The sequence below is a fragment of the Leptopilina boulardi genome, unplaced genomic scaffold (genome assembly GCF_019393585.1).
Source record: "Leptopilina boulardi isolate dan_hultmark-lab unplaced genomic scaffold, ZJU_Lbou_2.1 LbouV2_204, whole genome shotgun sequence".
NCBI classification, from domain to species: Eukaryota; Metazoa; Arthropoda; class Insecta; order Hymenoptera; family Figitidae; genus Leptopilina; species Leptopilina boulardi.
Window position 1 is genome coordinate 119,423 of NW_026137757.1, and position 14,699 is coordinate 134,121.

At 28.1% G+C, this 14,699-nt stretch overlaps 1 protein-coding gene across 2 annotated transcripts; it reads right to left on the reverse strand.

Moving 5' to 3' along the window:
* Positions 1 to 4,847: 4,847 nt before the first annotated feature.
* Positions 4,848 to 13,131, reverse strand: LOC127278516 (uncharacterized). Of its 2 annotated transcripts, XM_051300252.1 has the most exons (8): positions 12,982 to 13,131; positions 12,802 to 12,906; positions 7,749 to 7,904; positions 7,372 to 7,559; positions 6,936 to 7,154; positions 6,584 to 6,850; positions 5,828 to 6,037; positions 4,848 to 5,654 (listed from the first exon to the last, which is right to left on the reverse strand). In XM_051300252.1, the coding sequence occupies exons 3-8, from the start codon at positions 7,891 to 7,893 to the stop codon at positions 5,331 to 5,333; spliced, it is 1,353 nt and encodes a 450-aa protein (XP_051156209.1). In that variant the 5' UTR covers positions 7,894 to 7,904; positions 12,802 to 12,906; positions 12,982 to 13,131; the 3' UTR covers positions 4,848 to 5,330. The 2 variants fall into 2 exon arrangements, with proteins under 2 accessions (XP_051156209.1, XP_051156210.1); XM_051300253.1 differs by lacking the exons at positions 12,802 to 12,906; positions 12,982 to 13,131 and having other exon boundaries at positions 7,749 to 8,014.
* Between the last annotated feature and the right edge of the window lie 1,568 nt (positions 13,132 to 14,699).

Below are 14,699 nucleotides of genomic sequence, written 5' to 3' on the forward strand. Positions count from 1 at the left end.
CAAGGAGATTACAGTTCCTTCTCCATTGACAAAATTATTAACAAAAATACATCCTACTTTGGACAAGGAGGAGAAGCAGACGAATAGCATAGAGAATGATAAGGTACAATAAAATAATTTGCCAGAATAGCAGTTAGCGACATTCAGGTGAATTAATTGAGACATTTCATGAAATGTCTAGACTTTTCATGAAGCGCAAGCACATTGTGAAATAAATATTTATTTCACTATGTGTCTAAAATTTTTAGACATTTCATGAAATTCAACGGTTAATTATGCATTTAGTGTAATGGTATAAAATTACACAATATGTCTAATATTTTAAAGCATTTCATGAAATGACTAAATCTCATTATGCCGATCATGAAAACAGACAAATTTCAAGTTTGTTTAATAAGAAATAATCATTTTTTGAATGCAATAATATTTATCAATAAAAGATTAAAAAGGAATCTGATAAAGAAATACTATATTTAAGTTTATTTGGTTTAATTGAAGATAAATCATTTCTTTTGTTATTTATTAGTGCAGGAGAGACTGTAAGCTTACCACAACCTTACCATGTAAACTTACCAAGACCTTACTGTGTAAGCTTACCTTAGCTTTACTGTGTAAGCGTACTGTTATGGCGGAAGTTTTAAGATGACTTCAAGTTAACTGTAGGCTTACACGGTAACCTCACAAACCCTACAGATATCCTTACAGTAACCTGATAGCAAGAAGCCGTGCTATGTGGGTAAATTTAATATAGAACTAAAGTTGACAAATACAATAGTACTGAAAAGGCTCAAACGACACTGAATTATTTGAAAACAGTTACCCGTCAATAAATGAATCATTAATAGATAAATAAACAAGGGGAGAATCAAACTCGAAATTTGTCTCTTTTCATGATCGGCATAATGAGACTTAGTCATTTCATGAAATGCTTTAAAATATTAGACACATTGTGTAATTTTATACCATTACACTAAATGCATAATTAACAGTTGAATTTCATGAAATGTCTAAAAATTTTAGACACATAGTGAAATAAATATTTATTTCACAATGTGCTTGTGCTTTATGAAAAGTCTAGACATTTCATGAAATGTCAGATTTCACTAAGAGGCTACGACAACTACATACAGGTCCCAGCTACAAGAGACTATACATGCAAGGCAAAGCACTAAAATCGAGGGTTCCGTACTCGAAGCGAACTTATTTTGTATAAAAAGAAATGTTTAAAAAATATGTGTTGTATGTTTAATAATGTAAGTGATACAAAAAGGAACAATTTTGTAAAAAAATTTAAGAAAATTGTTCCTCCTTTGCTAAAAAAACAAATGTTTAAAAAATATATGTTGTGTGTCAAATAATATAAGTGATACAAAAAGGAACAATTTTGTAAAATTTAAGAAAATTGTTCCTCTTCGTATTACTTATATTATTAGACATGCAACACATATTTTTTAAACATTTGTTTTTATACCAAATAAGTTCGCTTCGAGTACGGAACCCTCGATTTCAGTGCGAATGTAACTCGCACTTGTCCGATTTTTTTTATTTTAGAGTTGTAACGACTAAAGAAATAAACTCAAGGAAAATGTCCACTTTTTCCACTGATTATCATGTTTACTAAATTATTTCTTTAATCTACACATAAAAATACGTGAAAATAATACATTTGAAGCACTTTAGATACAATTTTTTTCGTTATTGGGAGAAATTTCATGATTTTTTCTAAAATTATCAGTTTTTTCTTGACAGCACCAGAAAAATCAACTCCAATCATCCTCACTATATTTTTTTTGTAATCTACACATAAAAATACGTCAAAATGTATAAATTTGAATCACGTTAGATAAACTTTTTTCGTTTTATGCGGAAAAATATTTTTTTTTCTTAAAATTATCATTTTTCTTTAAAAATTTGATAAAAAATGATCATCAAATTCAATCGTGCTTACATTTCTTCCCTGTAATTTCCACGCAAAAATAAATTTATACAGCAAATATGAGCAGTCTGGGTTTAGTATTGTGTGAGCTAGGGAGATTAAACCATTTTTTTCGAAATTTTTTATTTTTCTTTGACAACGCTGTGTAAAATGATCCGAATCAAGTTCGCTATATTTTTACTGTAATTTTCACGTAAAAATACGTAAGTGTACCAAATTTTATCTCTTTATTTCAAAGATATGGCTGCTAGGGGGGGTTACATAGTAATTTTTAGGTATTTTTCGTAAAAATTCATGGTTTTTCCTTGACAACGCTATGATAATCAACTTCAATCATGCTCGCTATATTTTTTTTGTAATCTACACATAAAAATACGTTAAAATATATCAATTTAAATACCTTTAAATAAAATTTTGTTCGTTTTTGGTGGAAAAATACATATTTTCTTGAAAAACTTAATAAAAAGTTAATCATCAACTCTAATCATGATTTTTCCTTGACAACGCTATGATAACCAATTCCAATCAGGTTCACTATATTTTTCCTGTAATCTACACGCGAAAAAATTTATGTGTACCAAATTTCAGCCCTCCAGATAAATACGTGTGACCGTTAAGGGGGGGGGGGGTTGCACGATTTAAAAAAAACCGATATTATTTATTTATTTTTATATATTCATAGTCGTATACAAAGTAAATTACCTTGTCCGACAGAGCCTCTAAAAAGTGTTATTCACTTATAATAACAATCAATTCTTGACTTTTTCGATATTTACATAAATCTCATAAATTCACACATACAAAATACATAGGACACATACCGATTCATAACAAATTATACACACTTATTATCACAAGTTATTCTTTAATATAGAAATTCCTACGATTTAAAATCGAACTTATAAAGTAAAAAGCGTTTTTTATTTCTATCATATTCGTTGGATTCAACGCACTGAGCCATAGTGGTCTAACATCAGAACTCTTAATAAAACTTTGAAACTTTTGGCGCTCAGAGACATATGCTGGGCAGTCTATTAGTATATGATACAAGGTTTCCTCTGTTCTTAAGTTACAACATTGGCAAGTACCTGTGTTATGCAAATCATGTCTCACTTTTTTAAATAAAATTCTAGGCGCATTATAATTAAATAATCGTAATTGGGCAAACAAGTATCTAGTTTCCTTTCTTAATCTATTTCTTAAATATTGTTGTCTACCTGTACAAATTGGTAAGAATTGATAGACGCTTAAAGATGTACAGGAGGCGAGAAGAGACAAATCCGAGGACAAATCCAAGTCACGCAGGTGATCCTCATATCTTTTTAATATTTGTTTCTGATTTCTATGTATTATATCCGGAGACAGATTGTTCCACAAATGCATGGAGTTGGAGTCGAGGAAAAATCTTTTGACTTGCTCAATCCAGCTATATTTTAACTTATGCTTGTCCTCTGTGTTTAACGTCAACAATTTTTTAAAACAAATTATTGGATATATAATGGATATTGGATATATGCCTCAGGCATATCCAAGATTTTAATTAACCAGTTAAGCAATAATTTAAATACTGACTTCGAGATTGGGGATATACCCGTTTCTATTCTAACTGCACTCCCCGGCGTACAAAGTGGGATTCCCAATAATTTTTTGTAAAAAGTAAGTTGATTTTTTTCTAGTTTTTCAGTACACTGTAAAAAATATTCACGTTTTAAAATGAGTACTTTTTGAAATCTGATCGATTATAATACTGCTGGAGTCTATTTTAGCACACAAATGTGGTATCAATATCCTTTTCAATGCAGGATGAAAATTATTCCAAAAGGCGGTATTAATATAATAGCTGTAGCAGTACTGCCATCTTAAATTATAGCGCCAAATTTTGAAAAATCAAAGATGTAATTAATTTCATTAAATAATAATTAATATATTATTTATTTGAAAATTACTAAATATTTATACTGGTCTTAAAAAGTATTTAATGTTGACAAAATATTATAAGTTTAATTTTTTTATTTATTCAATTTACTTAAATAAGCTGAATTATTTTTTTACATTTACCGCAATGTTTTGTAACAAAAAAGAATTACACTTCAAAAAATTCAAATTGATTAATGAAATTATTATTAATAAATATTATACATAACGGAAAATTCGACAAATTATAATGAAAGAAGTAAATTTATTATTTATATTGATGAATACTTTATAAAAATCAACCTCGTCAATTACCGTATTGAAAATAACGTATATTCAGAGGTTATGTTACTCATTGTAACTAAAGCACATGCATTCAAGGGGAATGTTTTAACCTTTAGAGGGCCGGCAATTTTTCCCACAAATTAACATTTTTTTGTGCGAAAATTACAATTCTTACACAAAAAATTTGGAAAATGCAAACATCAGTAAAGGTCCTGTAAAGGTTAATTAGGGCGCTAAGCAATTTTTTTTCTTAAATCAAATTTATAATAGTTTAAATGTGTTTCTTTATCTACAATTATATCAAGTAATGTCGAAAATAATTTTTTCAAACATTTTTAAGAAGCTATAATACTTTAAGATAGTAAATAATAGTACTTTGAAAAAATTAATTTATAAGCTGAAGAAATATTATTATATGCAAGATAAACATATTCTATGCTAAAAGAACATATTCTATTCTTTTCATTAAAATTAACGGAAATATAAAAAGTCAAGGAAATATTAAAATCACATAAGGAAAAATATATTTTGTTTTATTATAATACTACCCATTGGGTAGTATTATGGAGTCATAGCGATATAACCATTTATTTTTATTTATAAAGAATGATTTTTCTTTTAGTAATAATGAAATCAGTAATAAATATTTACAAATCGAAATCATTTTATAAATTGTTTTAAACACTGAAGTATATATTATTCTTTTTAAATTGTTAACAACAAGAGCGGTGGGAGAACTTATGTTCAAAAGAATAAAATAAAAAGTACTTATTTTGTTTTAAGAGTTACAATTTCTCTACTTTAAAATTATCGCAGTATATTGAAATAATAAAATCCTATTTTTATATGAAAGTAATAATTGAACAGCAACGTTAGTGGTGTTGAAATTCAATTAAAAAATTAACAGTTTTCGGTGCTAAATTAATAAAGTATCAACGAAACCAGGATGTTGTACATTAGGCGTAAATTGAGGTAATGTTTGACTTTAACGAATGTAGTCCATTAATTCGATTAAGAAATTGTATAAAAACAAAGTTTTATACAATATTATAAAATAAAATAAAAATAATCAGTCTTATAAAATCGAGATCAGTAACCGTCAGGAAAATTACACAACATAAATATATTAACAGAATTCAATACGAAATGACGATGAAACGAAAAGTAAAGGTTCCGATTTAAAATTTATAGGCGACTATGAAATTCTCGCAGTAGACAGAAGCTTTGTAACTGATAAAGCTTTTGCCAAAGTTTGCCCCAATAGTCTACTCGAATCTTTCCTAAATAAGCACGCAGATATAAACAACAGTGGGTGCTTCTGCGTTGAATGAAATTGAATATTGAATACCCAATAAATTGCCATCATTTCAATTAAAGCTTCCATTGGTTCATTATTGAACATAGCAATCCCATCAACATAGCCAAATAATTTAAGCTTATCGTCATCAGCATTCCCGACTGCACTTAAAAAAGGTGGTTCATTTTTCTGAGGAGTAAGATTATCCAGTGAAGTTCCAGGCTGTAATAGAATCAAATTGTTAAAATTTTTTATCAATTTTTTGCTTTGGATATATTATTTCTATTTCATTTTTTAATATTTTACTATGTTCTTACTTCTATAAATTATTAACTTTAATTTAAATAAATTGATTACAGATAACTACATTCTAAAAATATTTTTCAAATGTTTACTTTATGAATTATTAGCAAGTCCTTCCGATTTTCCTTATTTCTTATGGGAAATAATTTTGGCAGAGTAAGCAAAACGTGGACAGTTTGACCATTAACATCTATTCTAGATGTAGATGGCAGAAGAGTTAAAATTTTAGGAAGAGCTTCTATCCAATTTTTCCGTAAAGCAGATAAAGGAAGATTATAACTATCTGAAAATTCCCAAATGATCTGAAAAAAAGAATATCTAGAGTCAAATATTATCTTAAAATATTAATTAAAATGAAAAAAAAATTCTGTCAGAAAATTTTGTTTATAAATTTGTATTTCCAATGACCCTGCCACCTTAACGGTTTGATACACGGAAAGAAAGAAAAAGTAACTTTTAGTACTTTTATAGTAAAACCTAAACTGTCAGTAACTTCTGTGCATTTCTGTCAACTTGTACTATTCTGCCGTCCAAAGTAAAAAGATACATAAGCGACATTGTCGCTTAGGTCATAATTTCTATTGTATAAGCATAAGAAAAAGAACCTAATCGACAATGTCGCTTATGTATCTTTTTACTTTGGACGGCAGTATTTTCGAAGTAAATTTTTTATATGTTTGAAGTAAATGTTACTAATTTTTTACAAAAATGTGCTTCGAATGGAGTAAAATTTACTCGGAAAGTATTAAAAATTGACAGAAATGCGCAGAAATTCTTGACAGCTTAGGTTTTACTATGAAAGTAGTAAAAGTTACTCTATATTTTTCTCCGTGTAAAGTTTATCTTACCATTTCTGGTACTTTGAATGCTGGATATTTTTGCAGCATTTCTCCTGCAGTTAATTTTTTATTCTCCTTAGAACGACATTCCCTAGTTTGTTGGAGTGTTCTTCTAAGGATGTCCTTACTCCTATCCTTCCCCTTTCTAACTTCTCTTTCCATTATCTCTCTCTGCTCTTTTTGCCAGTCTAAATCAGAATTTTGTGAATTCGAATTCTTCTTTTTCTTCGATTTCTGTCTTTTAATGCAGTCTTTTAATGATTTTTCTACTCCCATCTACAAGTAATGTTTATTAATCTTGTTTGTTGTTAGACAAAGACACTGTAAATACATAATATAATGTATAGAAATATATTCTTACATATTCTATGCCGAAGACACCCTTTAATGAAGGAATTTTTTGAACTAGTGCGACAGCAACTTCAGTTACTTGGTCCTTATTTGTTTTCTCGTGTTGTATCATATTTGAAGCGACGGTCCTTATGATTTCGGATTGCTCTTTGTAGTCAATCAGACCCGAATTAATAGATTTCATTAAGTTTGGGCGAAATATGTCCGGAATTAAAAATTCAAGAGTAACCTGTGGATTAAATATTTTTTATTTTAGATTTGTAGGAACATCAAAATGTTTTATAGAAAATCAAAGAAGGTTTGAAAAATGTTATTTAATAGACAAAGAGGCACGAAAATTATTAGGGGAGAATTTATAGTGAATTTTAATTTAGTCTCGGGACGTTTTAATATCCAAATAAATAAGTTTTATTAAATATTCTTATATATTGGAGGATGATATTTACCTGCTGCTGACACTGAATGCAAGTGTGATTTCGAGGTGGAGAGAAATTATTGTTTCTTTCAACTCCACTTAATGTACTAGGTGAATTATTAGGAGGAGGAAGTTCTACTTCATTTGAAGGACCAGCAATTTCTGGTTCACTCCTGCTTACATTGTCTCGATCAACGATTACTGCTGAGTTATTTTCATCTGCAATAGAGAAATGTGAAAACATTGTAATACCTATATTGTAATATTTCAAATATTCCAATTCACAAACAAATGTTGCCAATCATCAGTAAATTACTTTTCACACGATGATGCTTTTTGTATATTACTTTATATTGTTTTATTATTAATATAATTAATAATAAAATATAATTTATATAATCTTGATACCTATTCGTTTATGATGTACAGGCAAACATCCACAATATATGCAGTTATAGCCAATGTCTGGAAGCCATTCATATTCCAGGCAGTCTGAATGTTCAACACAAGCACCTCTTAATGTATTTCGGAAATCTCTTCCACACACACTCATTGTTTGAAAATCTGTAAAATATGTAAAATCTGTAAAAATATGTAAAATATCGAATGTAGTTTAATATAAATATTATGTGAAAGAAAATGAAGTTTTTATTTAAGACCACAACAATTTTTCTTACAAAATAAAACTTTTTTCAAAATAACACAAATTTACGAACCTTTTTAATTTAAAAAATATTAAGACGCAGTAATTTAATGTAAATCACAAAAATTCTGCTTTACAATTAAAAAAATGTCTTCTTCGGAAATGTGACTGTGATACACATTGGGTGAAATGAGGTCTCTAAACGTGAATTTAACATAATTGTTTTCTTCAGTTACCACTCTATAAGCCATTAGTCGAACATTATGTTCGACTGTTTCGACAAATCGGCATATAAAAACTGGCAAATTATCTTCAATAACAATATTGAATAATTCAGCAAATAGTGGCAAGAAATTTTGATCGTTGTACCCTACTGGAATGTAACACTTCCTGGCGGTATATTTTGTTCCATTATATCTAACCCATGAAACCAATGTTAGTGTTGGGTTATCTGGATATAAATGTTGAAATGGTAAGGTCTCGGTCAATCTTACTTTTCTTGGTCCAGTCACAACCTCTTTCAGTAATGTATGCGTCATTTGGAAAGTTTGGTTCACTTGATGCCAATTCGCTAATGTGAAAGCAAGATTTTTTGCATTGTGAACACATTTTGCTTTGTTCTTCAATAAAGCATGTTTGGCTTCTACTTTCATGCACCAAAATTGAACTAGTGAACCAAATTTTACATAATCGCGAGGAAAATGAGTCATATAATGCTGTTTTGGTGTGAATTTTTTTCCTTCTTCATTTTGGAAAGGCTCATTTTCATCACCAGAATCATTTTCGTTGCCAATATTTTCAATCGCAATATCACCGTCAATATGCATAACCTCATTTTCCATATTTTCCGCAACGTTCATATTTTCCATATTTTCCGCAACGTTCATATTTTCGTCGGAGTACAACCTTTTAAAATCGGTAAGGTATTCTGCTATACACATAGCTAAGTAGTCGATCATTCCTCTATTAATCGAATGCCCCATTACAATAGACGAGACTTCTAATAATTTTGAGAAATTGTGAGTATACTCACAATCTTCGTCTACTATACTTCTCAAAATAAGTGGTAATATTACTGCTAAAAGCCATGTTTGTGATGCAGATTGGTGGAAATTGTTTGTTAAATGCTGCACTTTAATTACAGGCGGTTTGCACAACAATTCAGTATAGCCGTAATCAAAATTCTGCAGTTTATCGTTTAATTCATCAAGTGTAATTCTTTGATCTATAAGGCACATTTTTCGCAAATAAAGCTGAATTGTTCTATGAAAAACACCTTCTAAAATAGTGTGCATAACATCTGGAGGAATATTAACAACAGGACTAAAGTTTTCAATTTGGTTTAAGATTGTATCTCGATTAATGCCGTAAAGTTTCGAAAGTCTTATCTTTTCTGCGCCAACAGCGTGTTCAATTTCATAAACTTGACGTAAATAACTTTCTGGAGTTCTAATTAAATTAACATTCTCGGTTGTTAATGTTCGTACATCATGTAAATTAGCTTCGCAGGAAATACAAGGATGTTGCGCAGTAAAACCTTCTTTAAATCCTGATATCTTATGCTGACCAAGATTATCTGCACAGATTGCAAATAGGTTTGCACGAATTATATCCCCATTTTCAATCTCAATACCATTTGCCAAACCTTGAATATTTTCAACAATTGGTGCAAGAATGGCATCCATGCCGTACCTTTGGATGTCTTCGCTTTTAACAATTCCAGCCAGATTCATAAATTTTAAATTGGATCTGTACATTGGATATATATTTCCCAAAGTCCAATATATCATTCCTAAGTTGTGTTTAGGACCAGCTTTAGAACCAATTGGGTTGCACATCTGGGCTTCGTCAAATCCAAGAATAATTCTAAATGCATCCCTATATTGAGCAAAGAAGGCATTTTTGAAAAAGATAAGACCATCTTCGTCAGATGACAATAAGTTATCTCGAGGAATATGCTGCTGAAGGACATCTCTAAACTCAGGATGTCTTATCCATTGTTTAAGAACGTCGGCAATTGGAACAATCATCATTTCGTCCTTATGTAATTTTGTAGGACGGTCATTCCCACAGGTGCCGGTTCCATGTCTGATAAACCTCCTGCCCAATTCATACCTTTGAGGCTTTATCATTGAGAATGCATGTTCGAAATATTTATCCTGCTTATGCTTCGTATCCAAATTTTGAGTACAGTTAATTAAATTGAGTTCTTCCTGGATATTAACAAATTCTCGTAACTCTATACCATTCTGCTCCAAAACTTCCTCAACGTGATGTAAAGTAGTTCTTACATAAGTAGAAACTGGTTACCGGTCAATTTCCCGAATCTAATTTCCCGAAAGCCATCCTCCCGAAAACCCAAATTCCCGAATGTCTAATTTCCCGAATGCATTTTTCCCGAATACCTTTTTCCCGAATCCAATTTCCCGAAAGCCGTTTTCCCGAAAATAGAAATTTAATTTGAATTTGAATTACTAATGTAAAAAGAATGAAGTAATGTTACCATAACAACAAGACAAATTGTTTATTGCAAATGTCAGTATTCTGTTTGACATCGTAGTTTCATGTCACATCTCATTTTTCAAAATTTTCTAGTATTTTTTGACATATAATTTTAAATAATGGAAGAAGAGGCACCACGTAATTTAGGAACAAAATTAGTGTATCGCGGATTCCTGTATCAGCGTTCGAGATTTTCGGAAAAGAGAATGTACTGGGATTGCATTAAAGTTATCCTTTGCCAATTTAAAATTTTCAATTTACCAGTCATTAAAAATAATTAGGAGATTACACAATACATTTCTGGTCTCAAAGACTCAAAAACAATTAAAAAAAATATTAGCGAAATTTTAGTTCATAAAAGTTTACATTATTTTAGGAGTGCTGATTTATTTTTTGAAATTATGACATATTTAATATAATTAATTATTAAGAAAATTTAGAAAAGCACTTCATTTGTTCATATTTTTTTTGTTTCAATTCTTATTTTTGAAGAGAAAGAAAATTTGAACATTAGGTTCAAATCTCTTTGACAATTTATTCTATATTTTTTACAGTTCTAAGCAATGAATTATTTATATTTTAAAAAGTGTAAACTTTCACAATTATTTTTTTTAAATAGCCTCAAAAAAAATTTAAATTCATCTACAACGTAAATTTCGATGTCCCTTTAGTATTTATAAACACATACTTTTAAACTTAACAAATTATGTCGCTTTCAAAAAATATAAATGTATGAAACCTTTTAATCTAGTTCACTTCTTCAAGACACTGTTACCAGAGACAGAGAATTGAAATATAACTTTAAAACGACAAATTGCAATGCAAATGATGATAAATAAAAATGAAAAATCTCTTTAATGTGAAAATAATTGAACAAGCCTTGCAAACACAGGCTCGGATCGACTTTGAGGCACAAAAAAAATCGATTAAAGATACTAAAAAGTCGATGACTTTATTCAGTATTGTTACCCGAATTTCATTATATTTCTCTGACCCATTACTGATTTCTGAATTCAAAATTGAAAATGTTGATTATTTTATTTTTTCAAATTTTCAAATCTTGAAAAATTATGATAAAAAAATTATAAGAATTAGTTTTTTAGAAATATTGGAATGAAAATTATGGAAAATAATTAAATTTGTTAAACTAATTTTTGGACAATTTGAAAGCTTATCAATTTTTTGAAGAATCATTTTAAAAATTTGGAAAATTTCTAAAAAAAATTGAATTGAATTTTAAAAAAATTATAATGAAAACTTTCAAAGAATTATTTTTAAAAAAAAATGTAAAACAATTTTATGAAGTTAATTTTCAAAATTTTCAATTAAAATTCCTCAAAACTTATTTTTTATAAATTTTAATGAAACACTTATCACTTATTATCAAATTTTACAAAATTTCAATTGTTAAAATTTTTTTTAATTATATATTTCAAAAATTTAATTAAAACACTTAATAAAATTGTTATTTTGATTAAAATTTTACGAAATTTTAATTATTTTAAAATTTTTGAGTTAAGTATATAGTTATTTCAATACTTTAATTATCTTAAAAAAATTATTAAAAAATAATTGTTGAATGAGTTGACTACATTCATAAATCGTATACATATATATATATATATATATATATATATATAGTTATTTAGTATAGAAATAAAAATAAGTTGCACTTTATACTAGAAAAGAACTATTTTGTTGGAAAATTTAGAAAAAAAGTCGAAAAAGTCGCAGTTTTTGAAAGTAAGTCGTAAAAAGTTTCATTTATTAAAAATAGTCTAAAAAAGTTGAAAAAGTCGTACTATCCGAGGCCTGCAAACATAATATGTCAACGTAAACTTTTAAAAAATCGTAATATTGTTTACCCTAAATCAAATATACTTTTTATAAAGCATTAAAAATATTAATGTTTTAAATAATTAAAAAACTAAAAATTAATTAGTTTGTTGTTAAAAATTGTTGAACATATAAGTTTTTATTGATTGTTTTTCGAGATTTCCAAGAGTTCAATATTTTATATAAATGAATAATAAATAAATAAATTTTTCGAATATTTAATTTAATGTACTTTTATACATAGTTGACAATATTAGGAAATTTTAAAATTGAAAGATAATCAATTTATAGAAAAAGTTATTTGAATGTTATCCACAATTGATAGCTTAAAAATAAACCTTTAAAATTAGGAAATTTTTAATATAAATTTAATTATAAATTATTTATTTATTATTATTTATTTTATGATTCTGATTTATTATTATTTACCACAAATTTAATTCATATTTAAATTTAGGAACATAAATATAAGAAAAATACCTTCGTTAATTATTCTGTGACGTCCACTTCTTTATTAAAAATATTCCTTATCAGGAAATTACGTTGCAATGCGTCGACCTTCAATTTATACCTGTCAACCAAAATCTGTAAAAAATTATAGACATTTGGTATTTTTGCCGATTTGCAGTGAGGTTAACAAAGATGTATTTTTGTACATACGTCACTCTGTACAAGGAAAGGGAACCTTATTGCCAGGCCTGCTTATGGCACATTTGCGAAAACTATAAACAAAAGATAAAGATATTTGTAGAAAATTATTTATAAATATTACACTTTTAATTAAAAAAATTCTTATTCTTGGTTTTTTACTACACTGTAACATTCCTCACAATTGTATTTAGATTACATTTTTAGGTTAGGAATTTTAAAGAATGAAAGAAATTATCACAAGTATTAAGTTTCTACAGTGACACACTACTCTAATTATTGATTCGAATAACTTTTCATAATCGTATTAAAAAAGAAACGTTTGTTTTACTTGCCAGTTGAAATCTAAATCTTTCCTTTCGAAAAAAACTTGATGTTACCACAATCAATATATTTTCACTTTCCTTACTTTATGGCGCGAACGATAAATCGCCTGAAACTCACAAGTGATGAATTTGCTGTGTCGTATAAGTAAAAAGTAAATTTGATTGGCCCTTGTGAAAATTCCAATCAAATGACGAACCAATAAAATTTTGCGATACGCTTCTTCTAATATATGCTTTATGTTTGCGAATTTATTGTGCGTTAGCCTTCATTGTTTGACATTTTCAGAATAAAGGTTTAGTCCCATATCGGCGTGAAAGAGAAAAACTTTTAGCCAATAAAACCTTTCGCTTAAATGGAAATCATTCTAATGAATAATTTTCATTGGCTCAACGTTAATCGTTTCTTGGTGCCATGGCATTAACCCTTCAAAAAAGTAAATACACATAATAATATCAGGAATATTTATATTCATTGTAATATAAATAAACTTACCTTACAATACAATTATAATTAAAAACTTTTCTTTGTTATTTTAGTATATAACACGTGTGTATATCACGTTATACGTGTATATTTATTAAAAATGTGATGTTCTATTTTAAGACAAGAACAAATATTATATAAATATAATTTTTATTCATATTTAATATTTATATAATAACTTTATTATAAGACATTAATTACGAACAATTTGGCCAGTACTTTGCATTAGTACGAAATTAATACCACTTGTAGTATTATAATCAAATTATTATCATATACGGTGCTATAATAATACAACTAGGGACTATTTTCAGTGAGTACTATTTTAATACCAAAATAGGGTACTAATTTAAAACTTTTTTTTTACAGTGTATATTGCAAGCCCCAAATTTGGACGTTATGGAGATGGCAGCTTTTTATGAGACTATCATTTAATTTCTCTATGGTTTCCCACGAGTCAGTTTCAGTGCTTTTAATAACAGATAACGTTGAGTTTACAGCCCTTAAAGATTTACTAGTTATTGCGTCTACCGCTCTCGAAAAAACTGCTGAATTAGAGAATAGAGTGCCCAAGTAATTATATTCTTTTACTATTTCGATTATTTCACCATTATACAGAAAAGGGGTGGATTTCTTTGTATGATAATGACCTCCCTTTTGAAATACGATTATTTTTGTTTTATTTATATTTACCATAAGTTTATTTAATTGACAATATTCGCTTAATGTTTTTAATATTTTATTTAATTGAATTTTTGAGTTAGTTAGAAAGACTATATCATCAGCATATGCCAATAATATAATTTCTGCGAGGGGCTGTTCACTGAAAATCCAATTGAACAATATTTGAGAATTCATTAAAGATTTTTAAGGATTGCTAGTCATTTTTGTAATTCCTATTTTGAAATTAAGGGAAATAG

Coding starts and splice junctions, on each gene's coding strand:
- LOC127278516 (XM_051300252.1), bottom strand. CDS start 7,893: ATGAGTGTGTGTGGAAGAGATTTCCGAAATACATTAAGAGGTGCTTGT. Junction 6,851..6,935: donor GTGTCTTCGGCATAGAATAT/GTAAGAATATAT, acceptor CATTACTTGTAG/ATGGGAGTAGAAAAATCATT. Junction 5,655..5,827: donor ACTTGCTAATAATTCATAAA/GTAAACATTTGA, acceptor ATTCTATTACAG/CCTGGAACTTCACTGGATAA.